General features: G+C 36.5%; 1 protein-coding gene across 2 annotated transcripts in view; it reads right to left on the reverse strand.

Annotated features, from left to right (window-relative positions):
- The window catches only part of LOC103612263 (macrophage mannose receptor 1), a 59302-nt gene that overhangs the window by 8663 nt on the left and 33061 nt on the right, over positions 1–17578 (reverse strand). For both annotated transcript variants that reach the window (XM_017729204.1, XM_017729205.1), the window contains 16 exons: positions 17295–17494; positions 16597–16721; positions 14677–14764; positions 13613–13757; positions 12104–12145; positions 11821–11984; positions 10846–10913; positions 9763–9863; positions 9119–9261; positions 8309–8423; positions 6296–6465; positions 4140–4242; positions 3043–3272; positions 1800–1965; positions 1313–1465; positions 335–451 (listed from right to left, as the gene is read on the reverse strand). In XM_017729204.1, the coding sequence (XP_017584693.1) occupies positions 335–451; positions 1313–1465; positions 1800–1965; positions 3043–3272; positions 4140–4242; positions 6296–6465; positions 8309–8423; positions 9119–9261; positions 9763–9863; positions 10846–10913; positions 11821–11984; positions 12104–12145; positions 13613–13757; positions 14677–14764; positions 16597–16721; positions 17295–17494 (2130 nt within the window). The remainder of the gene's footprint in view (positions 1–334; positions 452–1312; positions 1466–1799; positions 1966–3042; positions 3273–4139; positions 4243–6295; positions 6466–8308; positions 8424–9118; positions 9262–9762; positions 9864–10845; positions 10914–11820; positions 11985–12103; positions 12146–13612; positions 13758–14676; positions 14765–16596; positions 16722–17294; positions 17495–17578) is intronic.

Below are 17578 nucleotides of genomic sequence, written 5' to 3' on the forward strand. Positions count from 1 at the left end.
TCTGAAGGTGGTATAATTTTTAATTTTTTTTTCTTCTTTTAGGTCTGTTAATAAACTTCTTTATATTCTTTCAAGTTTGGTGCCTGCTTTGCATTTCTCCTAATTCTTATCTCACAGCAGATAAACAGTAATGAGTATTTTGGACCAAACCACTACACTAAATTGGTGTTTCTGCCCGGTTACAAACCGAACCCGTGACACGATAATACAGTAAATTTTCTAATTTCATTACATGCATATTGCAGAAGTATAATGTGAAATTTTCAACACTCATGTAAAACAACTTGCAGTAATTATTCACTAAGGAAAAAGACGTTCAAAGTAAAGAAAGTACCATCAACATTTCTGTACATTCCTGTCCAAAATGTTGATGTTTTCCCTTCAAGTGGTTCAAGGTTGTAGGTCAGAAAGCTGGCTTCAGCTGGGTCTTCAACCGAGACCAAAGTGGCACCTGGAAGACACAGGGAAAGAAAAATCTCTTAGAAATGTTTCACAGTGGAAAGCATCCTCATTGTCCTGTCAACAAACTCGTTCATGAGAGCCCAGGAACCTCTCAGGAGTGCCAGAAAAGAGAGGGAGTCTTCTCACCCAGTACCAGGTGCCTATATTTGCCATGGGTTTCAATGGCAGGTTTACTATCAGTGAAGGCCTAGGGTGCAATTCACCTGACCACGTCAGTATGTACTTCCAGGGAAGATAAAGCTATAATCAGTTCCACTGGCAGAGTTAATGAGATCTCTGCATAATCTAATGGGAGACCAGACACCATTGCCACCAATGCTATAGACAACAATGCTACAGACATATGAAGCCCAGCATAATCAATCTTCATCCCTTTCCCAAAGAAGGAAGTTGAGAGAATGAAACTGCTCAACAGCCCTAGTTTACTCATATATTATCCAGACTAAAGAGCTGTAACTTTCACTCCAGTGGCATAAAATTCCTATAATCAAGGGGGAAATTAGATCAAAAATACAAAAGATATAAATTCCATTAAAATAAGCTTTAGTGACTGCTGTGGATGAAGCTGTTTATGCCCTATCAGGGTCAAAGTACAAGTTTTCCACTTTTATGATCTTCACTCCAGGCCACACAGCTCCTCTCATGCCTGGTCCCATACACGAGACACAGTGTGTGCCATTGGTACAGAGCTGTTTTCCATTTCCTCCCAAATTAAGGCAATAATTGGATGCAATTGTCTTGTCCAACACTTGAACCATCCTTGAAATCACAAAAACACATAACACATGTTCAGCTTTCTACCGTTAGGAAAACAAGTCAGGAATATGTGCTCATAAAGTAGGATACTCACCTAGTCGAAGACATTCTAAAGAGGCCTGGGCCCAGTTTCTTGAAGATGAGGATTCAATGTAGTAGCAATGACCTCGGAAAGGGATCCAAGATCTGTGTCCTTCTGATTCAGGGCACTTTCCTGGAAGCTGAGGGGGCTCGGTGGGAGCTTGAACTGATTAAACATAGTTAAAAAAACCATGTGACTACTCCCTGACATTCATTGCCTTTTGATTTTTGAGGTTTTTGATATTGCAAGTTTATTCAATAGCAGAATAAACAGCACGTAATGGGAGTCTAAGCTTTGCAAAATTTATCTAACATTACGCATATAAAGTGATTATTCACAGTCACACTAGCCCTTTTTTACTATTTGTTTGCCCTAATTTTAAAGTACAATTCAACCTATGTAACTTCTAATGATTTCATCTATTTAGCTCTTGAAATAAAACCCAGCATCTCCAAAGAGACATTGGTTGCAATTGAAATGGTCAGATTGAAGTTCTTACCATCAGATTTTTTGCAAACAGAGAAGTAACTTTCATTGCAGAATCCTGTCTTCCAGACTCCAGTAATGTCAAGATAGACACAGCCTATTTTCTGCTTTGGCTCCCCTTCAGCCCATTTAGTGTACTTCATTCTCCAGTTATCAATCCATTCATAATGCCCATTGGTCTAAGGAAAAAACACATCAACTGGAATGATTAACTCTATCTATCTACTCTGACTATGTAGTATTTTGTGCTAAAAGGATTGGAGCCTTTCTTAGAAACCAATAACAAATACAAATGGTTCAAACTTTGAAGTTTTTGTTGTGACAAACGGCTATTTATTGAGAAATACAGTAGTGCAACAAGTACTTTTCAGCAAAAGGAAATGCAAAGTGACATTGAGTTAATTTTTAACTTAACAATACCTTTAATGTGGCACTGATAACAATTTCATTTAAAATAATTTGTAGGAGTGAAATTCGGATGGCTAATTTTTGCACTAGCCATTTCCGCAGGAGTTTCAAGACATATAGATTATTTTAGCTTGAAATGTATTTAAAACCATAATCATTTCCCACCAAAGCTGGTTAACTCAGTGATTCATCCTGGTGATTAATGTTAGAGAGTTCTTTTGACTTTTAGGAAGTGGTGTGTTATGTTCCTATATTCGGGGTTTTTTCATTTGCTCAGCCATATGGAGTGAGTGTGGGACAACTGTCTGTGCCAAGAGGAACAAAAATTGTATATAAATATGCAGAAAGTATTAAAATACCAAACAACTGGGAAAGGGGAGACAAAAAAATTAAACTAGGTAAACTAATTAATTATTTTCTTAACTATCCTCAACAATGTTTAAATATTTATAGTAATAGCACATTATTATATTTCTCAAAATTAGGTATTGTTATTTAGAATAAATGCTTTCTTCTCTAAATTCTAAAATATGAGGATTTTATATCACATATATATCACATTTATACCTGAGATATATATATATAGACATATTCCAAGATGCTGGCCTAAATTGTCTTATTTGAAAGTGCACAGAGTGGAATATCATAGAAAAAGTGTGAAAAGCATGTGCAATATATACAATTTAATCAGATTAACAGAAGAGGATGGATTCCTCTGACAGCACAAAAAAGTATTTAGGTCCAAGATATAAACAAATAAGCTAAAATAAAGAGAGATAATAAGACTGCAGTTCCTGATTTGTCCATGAGAGAAGCAGCATCATGTTCAATTAGTTTAATGTTCTTACCACATTACTGTTAAGACCAATCCACACTGGAACCCCATACTTTAATATCTTCAGCCACAGGAATGAATGACTGTAGGGGTCTAAGACACTGGAAAGGTCAAATTGATTTTGTTTGCAGTTTTTCTGTGCATCCTCCCATGTCATTTTGCTATGGATGAACAAATAACTACTGTTACCATAACGGATTATGTTCGATGGGGATGAAGTTGTAGAAGGCAGAAATTCAGCATCTGTAAAATAAAGGATGAAAAAAAGACCCATATGCTTGTTCAAAAGGTGAGTATGATTTCACTGAGGTTGCAAATAGAATTAAACAAAGGTCTTCCTTCTTTATTTCGTATTCCCTGATTTATAGTCAGCATGGGTTATATGCACTATGCTTTGAGCCAGCATCAGTAGTAAAATTTAATTACAAAGCTGTAGAAAGGAAAAGAGCTGCTTAAAGCAACTTCTGACAAAGAGTAAAGGAGCATTCTGTATAATCATCAAGAACAGTATTACTGAAATTACTTAGGATTAGGTCATAATTTTTTTCATAATTTTTTTTTCATCAAATGAAATGGTTTGCAGAAACTGTGTGGTTTTCCAAGGATTTTTTCTTCCCAAGAAATAAAATGTTCACAACAGAGCAGTCCTTAAAAATTATTCATGTACTTAAACAGATGATAGATTTCAATATTTTAGACTCTTTTTTGGAGGCGATTTTGCTCAAGTTCAGTGCAGATGAGTTACAGTCTCACTCCAGACAGTTCAAGCTACATGTACAAACCAGTATTTTCCATAACAGGTTTTGAAAGCCGGTGTGCTCAGAAAATTAAAAAACCATGGAACAAATGTCATATCGAGGGTCATACTAGACACAAAGATGCAGATACAAATTCCAGCTCAGGAAGATAGCAACACAGCATTTGCTGGGAAGGGTCAAGTGACAGCAGTGACTAACGGGACTTCTGACACTTTCGACCCTTTTGTTCCTGCCTGAAGAACAATTTGTGCATTTATCTTTATTGGAAGCAAAAGGATGTTTAAATCCACGTATTTAAGCAATTCCTGGAAAAAAACAGGTTTGACTGTGTTTTAAATAAAAAGAGAAGTACCTGCATTAATTTGGCATATATATCCTCTGCTGTTATCACAACTCTGATCGGCCCACTTCCCTGCTTCCTTAACAGGTTTGTTTCTCATGACAACACAATCAGCCTCGAGGCAAAGAGATACAACATCAGTTAAAAATAGCTAGAAAAATCAAATACAAAACTTTTGTCCCCCTTTCACATCTTCAGACACAAGTAATGCATTAATTTTACTCTCATATCTTTGTAACATTTAGGAGCACAAGCTTTAAGTTCCACAAGTGATGTGGAAGTTCTATTCCACTTACACTTTACAAATCTCTTAATTACCTTTTATTGCACTACACTGGGGTGAATAAGCAGACCAAGGAAATTATAGTATTCCTAATGCTCAGGCATACAGCATGGAGAGAAGGAGTCACAGACAATATAAAGAGAAATTAGACCAATAATTGTAGAAAAGACTGGTTAACTTTGCCCCAGAAATAAAACGGGACCCTTAATGTGCAATGCAACAATTGTTTCAAGCTGTAATAGTACACAGAGCAAAGTAGAACAGCTCCTGCCCAAAGGCACTGATCTGTCAGTAGCACCCTTGCTATGACATTTCAACTTCTCTCACACGGACACAATAGCTAGAACTCAGGTTAGCACATATAAAATAAGCAGTTACCAGTGCAAAAGCCTGCAGGGTTACAAGTGGCTTTGTGCAATGAAACATCCATATTTATTTATTCTATTTACTTAGTTGCTTTTTTTTTCTGTCCATGAGTAGATGAACAGATAAATACTTCATTTGTGAGTGAAAAGCATTGGGATTTAAATCTTTCAAACTAAACAGCTGCATACTAATTTGTACTACCTATGACAACATTTTTTGCTAAGATCAAGTAAACTTAAAAATAAATCTGAAATTTATAAAAGAAGGACTTTATAAGTTTTCACATAAGACTTCATAAAAATCCTATTACTTTACATAAAAAGAGACAATCATATATTATTTCTTTCAGAAGTAGCATTTTAAAATATTTTTCTTTTGAACTCCAAATTCTTCCTAATTTTCTTCCTCCTTTAGAGATAAGGACCTCACAGGTGTTACTTTCAAAAGCAGGGAAAAGGACATTATATATAGAAATAAAATTTCTACATTAAAAACCTCATTCAAGAGAAATAGAGTTAGCACTATAAAGTGCTGTAGTTCCAGAGTACAGAACTATCTACACACACACGATCAGAAAGAAAGGAACTCTGTGACCTATCAGATCATTTTGTTTGACAGAGAGATAGAGAAAGATTTTTGGTGGTTTTGGTATTTTTTTCCCTTGTAAAAATTGAATGGGTGTCTTTTTATAGACTCCCATCCTCTCTGCAACTGTGACTGGCAGAATTTGTGTATTTGCTTCTATGTAAGGCACCAGTTTAAGGGGAATGTTTGTAAATGCCCCCTTGCAAACTACATGCCAACTGAGGAACCTGCCAAGTTCTGGCACAACTGTCGACAGAGGACTAGGAGGATGTCCTCATTCTGTGCTTTGGGGCAAATGCCATGGGCAGGAAAACCACTGCCCTCTTTACACAGCCCATGAGAGAGCACAGGCTGAACACAGAAGCTGTGTAGCCTTCATGAACACAGAGAACTGAAAACTGAGACAAGTCTTTGTATGAGCACTCCACAGATCCTGTCACCAGCTGATACAGCAACTGCACAAGGGCTCAAAACCATTCTCTCTACCTGGATTTATATTCGACATGTATAAAAGTAGAAAGTAGTGAGTCAAGCAGCAACATGCCTAAAATCACCACAAATGCATGAATCCAGTCTTAAGCAAAGTGGGTGTCGATCTCTTCTCCCCAGTATAACAAGTGATAGAACAAGAGGAAATGGCCTGAAGTTGTGACAAGAAACTGACACAACTTTGCATTGGATATTAGGAAAAAATTCATCACCCAAAGAGTTTTCAGGCATTGGAACAGGCTGCCCAGGGAAAAGTGGTTGAGTCACCATCCCTCAAGGTGTTTAAAAGATGTGTATGAGGCACTCAGGGACATGGTTTAGTGGTGGCCTTGGCAGTGCTGTATTAAGGGTTGAACTAAAGTATCTTAGAAGCCTTTTCCAAACTAAATGATTCTATGATTCTATAAAATCAAATTTCAGTGAACAATTTGTGATTGCTATTTACCTGGCCACTGTATGCATATAAATCCATATGTCCTGATGGGAAGCCTTTGGCCCAGTTTGTAAAGTAAACCCCTGTTCCATCTGTCCAGAGGAACCTCATTTCATGATTTATATCATTTAATCCAATCCATGTATCAGTAACAAAATCTTTTAAATGGAAAGTGAGGAAAGCTAGAATAAAAAATGCAAAGAAAAAGAGGAATAATTTTAATGTAGGATATTTAAAATATTTGGCCTCACTGAGACTGGTGATATTAAATACCTTTTCTGAAATACAGAGCACTCCACTGCTGGCACCACAAGCAGGTAAGATGAAAAGGAGATGAATGTTGAGTTTGATGAACAGGGAACCAGATATATAACTGTGGCTTTGGGCAAAATACTTCACCTAAGTATCTAACCTGCCACAGGGATGAACCCCAAAAATGTGACAGAAATGTTTTTTATAATGTCTCAAGACACTTTTGAATCCTAGTTCAGCAATGAGCCATAAACAGCCATGGGGATCACATACATTTTTGATAATCCCACAAGTGTGGTTGCTCCCCAGTGACAAAACAGCAGCACTGAGCTCCTGCCATTTGTGTATCTGCACAAGCAGTGCTATTCTAGAACCATGAGGGTGTTTTTTCCCTCCCTGGGAAGCTGGGCAATAGCCTGCACTGCCTTGGCACAGAGCAGAATGCACAAGCAATGTGCTTCAAATGAGTCTTAACAGAGCTATTAAAAACAAGCAAACCAAGTGTCCAGGTGAGTGCTGATGTGTCATACAAATAGAGCAGGCTAGGTCAGCTGATATTCATCAGTCCACTAATCCATTATACATCAAATGCTGTAATAAAATGAACATATCATGGGGTTTTGCCATGCTCTGCAGTCATTGTTACGAATTTTTTTCCTCTGAAAAGAATAGATTAATTTCTGCCTGCTCTGTTAATCATTCACTTTCCCTTAGCATTTTTAAATACATGCAATTTACTCCTCCAGGAATGAAACGCGTGTATTTCTTTGCCAAACATTAGCATTTCTGTTCTGCCAGAAACTGCAACAGGAACTCAAGCCTTTATGCCTGCACTTCCTCCAATGATGATAATTTTGTGCTAATAGCTTCGTTGCTCATTTCTCTTTTACCTAGAATTCAAGTCCTGTGCATGAGCTAACCAGCTGAAATCTGTACTGCAGAAATTATGTAGGATAAGAATATAACTGTTTGACAAATGCAAGTTTGATTCTTCAGCTCTTCACAAGTGGAAAACACAATTAGTACTAAGTTCTTAACAGCAGTTTAAATTCAAACTATTTAATTGCTCAGACTTCAATGAATTGTTTTACAATGGTTGAGTTTTCAATGTGCTCTCTTGAGTTCACAGACAGTATGTGTTGGGCAGCATCTGTTTTTCATCACATTCACATGAAGGATAAAACAGTATGTCTAAAAAAAAGGGTGTTATTAACATCTATCACGGTCTTCCCCGTTTTTAGTTTGAACGTGTGCCTTGTTTATTCAAGCATGAGGTAACTTTCCCCTGCTCATCTCCCTAAGACAGGGATGCAGCTCTTAGGTTCATTACAATAAGCTCTTCTACTGAAAACGTGAGCTCTGGGTATGTATATGAGCACTCAAACCTGTTTCAAGATGCCCACAGGCAAGTTCTCATCCTAAAGGTGTTCTGCCTGATTTAATAGGAAAGCCATGCAGCAAGTTAATGCCACCTAGTGAAACCACATTGTTTAGAATGGAAATTGCAGGGTCCAGCTGGCGTCATGTGCAAACAGGAAAAAACAGTACTTTGGCTGCCAGGACAATATACACATATATATATCTGAGCCAACACTAAAATTTGGTAGATTCAAGTGAAGACCTCATTGCAAATTTCTAAAAATTATATGTTTTGGAATAAAAATCAGATATGCAATTGTTATTCAAATCTGTTCATATTTAGACAAAAACCCCAGCCAGCCTGTAAGGATTAAATGTCATCTCTTCTAGTTGCTACAAAACTGTGCACAGTACCTTGCACTTGTTCATTAGGGATCGAGGCCAGGTTTCCTCCTAAATTCATGCAAGCTGTCCGTGCAGCATGCCAAGTAACACGTTCGTCTTCCGTAGATCCAAATATTTTGTAACACTAAAATATGAACAAATTCTCTATATATTATCTTTACTCCAATATCCTTCAATTGATAAGCACTGCTTAAACAGAGCAGGATGGAGAAAAGGCAGTAAAAAAATGCATTTATCTGAAAAAATACATTCAAATTTAAATGAGCTTTTTATGTTGGTCCTGGTTCTATATAAAATTATAAGTCTCAATAAAGTGTTTTTCTCAACAATTAGACATGATCTGAAATCCCTAGAAAATAAGCAAATCCTGATTTTTTATAGAGAGCTAACAGTGATAAGTTACGCATGACTGATCTTAGTCTGATTATTAATTTTACTCTACAAAGCATACCATGTTAGTAAAGTTAAGGAAGACAGAGTATAGTCAGGAAAAGCATTATGGTTTGGTTAAAAACCACCAAGATCAAGGCATCAATACTTCAGGAATTCTGACTAAATGTGTATGGAAAGATTTGAAGAGCTGACTAGAGAATGTCTTTCTGCAACTGCTACTGAATATGCCTCATTAGAATCATCAAAAAAGCACTTTTCCTGCAAAACAGTGGGTGGGCAAACAAAGAAAAGCATGCATGTGTCATAGCTCTCTGCATAAAAATAATAATATTTTGTTTTAATAAGGAACAGTATGATTAATAATTCCCTTGTTTTCTATTTAATGCTTTGCCAAACATCCAGCGTGCACTGTATTTGTTATGGTACCTTGTTACGAAAAGAAAGCCAAGCTGGACGACATCCTCTTGGAGTTGATAATGTTGTTGGAGGAACAGTTGAATTAATGGAACTGTTGTGCCTTTCACATATGTAGGGATTTGGATAGCCACAGTTTATATCATTCCAAAATCCTGGATGTAAGATAAACGGGGAACTGTATGACACCACATCTCAAGTGGGTTAATGGAAATCAGTTTCACTCATGCTGTCATAAAGTGCTTTTAGTTGAAAGATAAGATCAAAGGTGTCCCTCAGTTTGTTTTCATTCAATATCAGTGTCTAGGGAAAAATATGTCACTTTATATACACAATAATTACAGAATGTTAAAAGCCTTGTAGAACCAGGTACTAGAAATTTCATAGCAACACATCAGCTCAATTTTAATAAAAAATATAAGCCAGCAATCACAACCAAAGACCTCTAGCCACAGACCTCTATCAGAGCTTCTGCATGTTAAGGTAAGCACAAGGGTACAAAATTATTAAAACCTGTAAGTAATACTATGGTCTACTTCAATAACTTTTTGCAAAAGATAAAAAAAAAGAGGGGGAAAGGGTGCCTCTCAGAAGAAAAAAAATGTGATGCAAACACACAAATAATGAAATTCATGCAAGAAACATACAAAACTCACCTAAATTCTTATACATAACTACACAGTTTTCATCATTATTTGCAAAGTTAGGTTCATGTGGTGCCCATGCCAAATAATTCACTGGAGTGCCATCCATCCATCTTAAGAAAAACAATCCAACAAAATGCTTCTTTAACATAAAACAGAATTTCTTCCATGTTAAAAAAGTAACTTTGCAATATGCTTAATATAACTGTTCATAGTAAAGTGTACAAGGTTTTTTAACCAAATTGCCTCTTTACTAGTTGCACTAAACCCACTCTCTGCACAAAGACATACAAGGTAAAATACAAACATTGAAAAAGTTGAACATCCGTGTAGATTAGGCAATGTGGAACAAAATCATAACCAGGCAAATTATTAGGACACATCTTTCTAGTGGTCTGCAAGTGACAGAGGTGCCCAGGTTCATCTTTCAGGCACATGCACAACATACTTAAAAGTATATTCATCTTAGGGTCCCTACAAAACCAGAAAGGCAAAACCACTTCATTTTCAGAGAGTGACCTGGCCCACCCAACATCCTAATTATCCTCTGGAGGTCCCTCATTGTCACTGTGGACTGTAAGGAGAACTGAGAACTACTAGGCATCTATCCAGGCACTTCAAACACAGATGGAACTGAATCCAAGCCTGAATGAACACCACATGTCAAAATCAATATGGTGCTGTATAATGAAATTCAGAAAGGCTTGCAGGAAACCTGCTGGTCCTCACAGTGCAACAGCTATCTTTGTTCTAGAAAAGGAAAATAGGTTTCATTTGTTCCTTTTTTAGAGTCTGTTCTCAACAGTTAAGGACAGGGAAAAAGAACATTTTTACCTACTAGAAGTCTTATATTTGTAGTTTGGATGTCTATTTATATTTTCAATATAAACCATACAATAAAGGAAACTAGAATTCCTGGATAAAAATTCAAAATACATTATCTGCAGTGCAATTTTTCAGTCATCTTTGGGTGAATTCTATTTAGGAAACATGCAGCATTTCTTCTGAATAATCTAGAGCTAAATTAAGATGGAATTAAACCTCTTGAGAATACAATCATTTTTAAATTAAGACTCAAAATTGGGTAGGACCTACCTTGTACGTTGGTCAATACTTAGTTGTAAACCAATGAAATATGCATCCTTTTTGCCATTTTTCAATATCTAGAATGCAAAAATTAAAATTCTACAAATGTCCTCTACGGTCATATAAATCTATCATCTTACTGATGAGTAATATACCCCTAACTGAGGGAGGATATGAACTGGATATATTCTCTAGCTACAACATTTAAGTTAAAGCAGCTCAAAACTGACAGTCCACAGTCAAACTTCACCACTGGCCAAAGGTGTGGTCACCATATCAACACTTCCCACATTTTACTTGAAAGCCACTGAAATCAGCACCTATTACAGTATCTGCAGTGGACTTTATCTGATAAATTTCTTGCAAAGACAGGCCCCTTCCTACATTTTGGATATAAATTGATATGCGCCCTTGTGTCCTCTCACTGTCACTCTTCAGCCAGCTCAGGAAATGTTCTATGTAATTCAAATACAACTTTTAAGCACATTCCTGATTAAAAATCAGTTGGCCTCAGGCAGCATAAAAAGCAAACAACTCCAACAATATATGAAACAAGATTTCAAAGCTCTTTCTCATGGCATAATCCATGTTCCAGTTTGTACTCTCTTCATAATTATATTCTCACAACAAGAAGGAGGCAAAGGAGCAAACCTGAGGACCAAAAAGAGACAGCTAGGTAGACTGTAGCCCAGATAAATGGACAAGATCTAAAGTCAAGGTTCTGAGTGTTGCATGCAAGTCAGTTGCTGGTTTGATTCTCTACTTAAGATAACCTACACAATCATAGCTCACTAGTGCAATACCTTTTGCTAAAATGAAGCCACAGATCCCTTAAAAGTTAGCATTAGTTTGTTCTTCATACTAATCTGGCTTAGTGTAACCGACATTTCACTATCAAAATTTGTAGGGAGAACACCATGGTGAAAAGGATTTGTGCCCATGCTCACTTGTGGTTTATTCCACAGTATTAATGATTTTTCTTACATATTGCCAGAGGAACTTTCTTTCACTTTCACTCTCAATGACGGAAAGGTCTCCAAAGTTCTTTTTGCAGAACTCACGACCCTCCTCCATAGGAGCAGTCTCAGTGCTGAAATAGTATTGTTTGTCTTCATGTATAATCCATCCATCCTCAGTAGTCTTGTACTCTGTAAGATAATTGCCAAGCTAACTATACTGCTCCTGAGGTATAAGACATCCTCCTCAAAAAAATTTTAACAGTGCTTTTGAGCACACACACACAAAGAGCAATAGCAGTAACACCTACTGGGTGCAGGAGATTCTGTTGGTTCAGGCTTCACACTTGCCCCTGTGAGAAAAAAAAATGTTTATTATGATTGCATGCTTTCTGCCTGAAGAGAAAATACTTTCTGTGACTGATAGGCATGTTTTAATACTGACATTGACTTCTAGCTTAGCAATGGATTTAACACCAAAATGTAGAAGGAACTAAATAGCCTAAATCTCTTATTTTTGGTATACTATTCAATTTTAAGTACACAGTCATGTTCCCTGAGGTTATTCCTTATGTGCAAAGTATTAAAAATTTACCTGAATTAAGCAATTTTTTTTTATTATTCATTAAAAGCAGTAAACCTAATGTCCCAAAGCATGAACTCTGTTAAGACAGTTGTCCCGGATCTCCCTCTCTTTCTTTTCCCCTGGTCACAAACACTCGCTAATAGAGTGAGGTTCTTTCCATCTTTTTCTGGTTGAGAGTAATTTCTGCCTTGATCTTACAGATTTCCCCAGATAAAATCCCACAGGAAAAGATCTCAAGAAATTAACTGGTCCTTTATGAAAGGAAAAACTTTAGACTAAAAAATTCCCCTGGGTTTTTTGCTATGGCACCATGGAGATGGGATCTTTGATGTCATCATTAGTATCTCAGGAAAGCTATTTATTATACAGGAAAACTCTATCAGTTAAGGCTTACCAATTACTTTTGTGCTGAAATATAATCTCACAAATAATGACATTTATTAAGAAAATCTATGCCTAAGAAATTCTTTTACCAATATAAGGCAGAGCTGACATTTATTGTCAATAATCTAATGCAGCATCTTTAGTTTGCTCCTCCCTGTCCCACTGTAAGAATGCAGTAAAACACTTAAATGTGCACTTTCTAAAAAGCTCAAATTTAGATAGATGCCCTGCTAGTGGAACTCAAGTGTTCCCCAAATTATAAATATTGTCTTGATGTCTTCAGTAAATAAAAAGCGTCCAAACACATATCTCACGAGAATTTAATGAGTAACCAACATGATTATTGAAATAAAGTATCTCAAAAACAGGCTCCATTTTGAAACTACACATTCTTAGCAGACAAAACAGCACCTGAGGCAAGTGAAGGAGGGATTTTTCACACATAAAAAAATCGAGTAGGTGAACTGATTTGCAAACTATTTTCTAATAACTTAAGAGTCAACTCAGAAAAAAAATCCATGATAGGATTTGTTGGAGAAGGCATGAATTTTCTAAATGAAAAGTAAAATGTGAACATGAATATTCAAAGTAACATTCCCAATTTATCAAGTATCATATTACCCTTTTTGAAATCATAGAGAGAACAGCGAGAGGTCCCAGCAAGGCACTAAAGGCTCGGCACCTTTAAATACCTCAAAGACATGGAAATCCTTATACCACCATGATGTTTCACAGTCCACAGAGAACTATTCTTTTAAAGAGTTTTAGAAATTTTTTATTTCTTAAAGTTAAGGTAGAAATCAACTGAGAATATCTTCTTATTACACTAATACACAGGTGTAAGCAATACCTTTTCTTATTTGGCAAATCCATCCATACATATAATCACAGTGCCGGTCATTCCAACGCATGCTGGAATCACCACTGATCTCTGTACAAAGTTCAACTCCTTGATAATTATTTGGCTCTCCAAAACCCCAGTTTTCATACCTCACCTATGACAGAAGAAGTTTTGTGAAGATTCTGTTATATGGAAATAAAATAAGGGAGAAAGGGAGGAGACAGCATCAAAGCACAGACCTACAACTTGTTCCTACTGTCAGTTTAAAAACTTAGATAGGAGGAAACCAGAATCCCCCTGTGCAAATGCTGACATTTCAAACTTTTTTTCAGATTTCAAATAGATTGCAGTTTAGGTAACAGTTGGTTTTGTTCACACTTGGAAGAATATCAACATTTTTAATGGGACCTAAATTCTGTAAAATACATTTAATAACAATGTTGGGGCATACTACATCTTGATATTAAATTAATTAAATTTACAGTATGAGTAAAATAGGATATTATTCAGATACAGTAAAAATGTTGGCATTTTTCTCAGAAGAGTTTTACTGCTATTCAAATTTTCCTATATAAAATCCAGTTTCAGGTTTCTGTACTGTAAATTGTCATCAATATATCTTGACCAACTTTGCATCAAGTACAACTACATTTCCAAAATAACTTTTTTTTTTTTTAACAGTTTTATACCTTAGTTTTAAGTGCAATAAGGCAAACTGGCATTAAAAAAATGCCTTCATTTCCATGTAATGTAAGCCATTGTAGATAATGAGCAAAGAAAAGAAATACTAAAGAAGGACTCTTTTATCTAAAAAATCCTTGCATTTATAACATCTTTTTATTCTACATGTATTTCATTTCCTTGTTGATTCAGTGTGTATCTTCTCATTGAAATTCAGTATGTTTTAGCCAAAAAAATCAAGCCATGAAATTGCTGTTCATTAGCTTTCCTAAAGAGAGCAGGATACAGAGGGTTATGATTAAGCATAAAATTACACAGAAACACATACACTACACATACTCGAGAAGCGCAGGGAATGCAAAATAACAGCTGTGGAAACTTAAATTACTCACTGGAGACCCATCACTCCAAGCAAAGCCATCGTCAGGATTCAAGTAATATAAACCCATCCAGAAATTCTGGTGGTAATAGCCATTGTTTCTAAAACAAAAAGAAAGTCCCAATACTAATAAGGGCATTGCAACATTTTTAACAATCTATCGTTTACTACAGTTAAGAGAGTTCTCTAAGGATAGTCCTTAACGCTGCTAAAAACAATAACAACCAAGGCGGAAATAAATTAAAATGCAACTGCTTCTAGCTGTTATTATGCATTAACTCAGATTGAAATATAGATCAAGAAAATTACCAGATACAACTCCTATACATAAGGTGGCTTAATAGCTTTGTATAAGGGTTTACTAACTACTGCTGCTCCATTTCTCAACTCTTCATTTTCTCTGTAAAGGCACTTACGGTTTCCAAATAGAGAGTTACTTTCTGCAGTTGAATCACATTTTTAAAATATCACCTTCAACTAATCCTTGTCTGCAAGCAGACACACTTTACTGACTTATCTGAATGTATTCAATTTGTGGCAATGAAGCATCTGAGACTTCTTCCTTACTGGAAGTACACAGCTGGAATTCTAGTACGGTCATAGCATTTTGCAGGGCCATGATGTTTCAGTCTTGCTTCTTGGTTTGCCAGGGATGTACAAGATCCTTGAGCCTGGTTTATTCTGGTCATATTGCAAGTGTTAGCTTTCTAAGAATATTTCATCTTATTAAAAAATCCCACAGCTGTTTTTCGCAGTTCAGGGACTTACTAACTGTTGGGGAGGATGAAAGTTTGGTAAGGTATGTAGGCTTGGCAGAAAGGTCTGTGAATGTAGAAGCTGGGGATGAGGTAGAAATAAAAGCAAGTTTTGATATAGAATAAAAGATGTTTTGCTGAAACAGTGATCGCTGAGTAACTGAGAAGGCAAAGGCTGGAGATGAGTTGGAAGGAGATTTTTAAGAGTAGGATAAAGGTATGTGACTACAAACAAAGACATGTTTTTCACCAAGTAAATAAGTCTCAAGAAGAGCGTAAGTCAATAGGAAACATGTCTTTACCAAAAAGAGAGATATGGTAGGCAAACAAGAAATGTTGATGTAGCAAGGACAAGAAAGGTCTAAGCATTTTCCACTGTAAGCTTAAATTGTAACTTACTTACTCTTGTGATTGGATAATAATGACTATAATATGGTCATGGTAGTAGCTATGATAGGCTATAGGCAAATGTAAAGGTATTGTGTATGGTGCTTATTGGTTGTTATGTGTTAAGATACTCTGCAAAGAAAAGTATATAATGCTTTGTAACTTGAACAGAAAGGGGCTTCAGGTATGCCTACAGCTGGAGCTGGCAGCTGTAGGGCTGGCTCTGGATACCCACTCCCTGAAATGCTGTAACTTCGCCTATGCAATAAACAGCTTTCAAGAGAGCCGCCTGAAGTCCAGACATCCTTCGTGAAACTTTCTCCTACAACTAACCTTATTTCCACTCCTTAAGTAAGAAAAGAATTAATCTGAAGTTACCTCTTCTTTTTGATTAGTTCATAAAAGTGACAAAAAAATCAACATATTATCCAGATTTATTACAACTGTTACCATCTTTGTCCACTTACTTATGTGAAAACAACTGGCATCTGTAGTAATTTTATAATATCCACAACACCACATTAAATAGCTTTACTTCAGATGATAAACTCTGCCTTAAGTAGATATCTTGCCAATGTCATTTCAGCACTACCTTTTGAGGTTATTGCTGCTAGTCATACAACTCCTGCTATTTCATCAGCTCCACTCCTTTGCTGTGTGTTTGACACAGACACAGATATTGAATGCAGATTGGCTTATACAGAAGTAAACACATACACCTAAGAAGAAACATTTCAGAAAGACAAGGAGGCTAATTAAAGTGACCTGCTGCCCACCCTGAGGGTACTCACGCAATGGAACGCCAGATCACGTACTGCTCGTCTTTGCCATTAATGGAGGCCAGGTCTCCTCCTATGGATCGACAAAACGCCTGCGATTCCAGCCATGTTTTCTTGTGCTCTGCTCTTGAAAAAGGCTAAAGAGAGCATTCTGCCATCAGACAAAACAGACCATAAAGTTCACAAGATCAAGAAATATTAGCTACCCAAAAGCAGTAATTTACAATTATATTCTGTGGGGATTACAGAAACTTTGAGTACAGGGCATAGGAGTGTTCACCTCTGTGAAACATAGGCTTGGAACGAGTGTCTTTAAGACAAGTTAGCACACTGCATTGCTGATAGGAGTGTCTACTGCAAGGCAACAACCAGACAAGAAGATTAACAGAACCGGAAATCAAGAAGGTCAAACCTGAAGTTTCGTCTTTAACAGCATAAAAAAACCATGAGCATTTCAGTAGAAAGGAAGACTTCTACATAGAATCCGGAAACAAGATTATGAAACAATAGGATATTCATATGCCAATTTTTATTGGGATCACAGAATATTCTGAATTGTAAGAGACCCACAAGAACCATCAAGTCCAACTCTTAACTGGATGGCCCATAAAGGGATCAAACCTGCAACCTTGCTCTGGCAAACTGACCTAATTGCATGTATGTGAAGCAAATAGAAACTACCTTAATGCAGAAATGATCAATATACTTACTTTGAAACAGAAGCTAATATGATTGCTTGAGTCCCAACCTTCTGGACACTGGGGCATAGGAGTTGTTGTAGGAACAGGTGGAAGTGTCACTCCTTCTGCCCACACTTTGCATAGGAATTTTGCCTTTTCTTCACATTTTATTACATCCCATAATCCACCTGCTATTCCAGTTCTCATGGCAACACAGCCTGGCTTTCTTCCTGATTGTAAACAGGAATGCACAAAAATGCCATTCAGGGTGTTATAAGAATTTAGAAAACTTCATATTCTATCCTGGCAGAAAT

This window comes from Corvus brachyrhynchos, unplaced genomic scaffold (assembly GCF_000691975.1).
Source record: "Corvus brachyrhynchos isolate BGI_N302 unplaced genomic scaffold, ASM69197v1 scaffold142, whole genome shotgun sequence".
Taxonomy (NCBI): Eukaryota; Metazoa; Chordata; class Aves; order Passeriformes; family Corvidae; genus Corvus; species Corvus brachyrhynchos.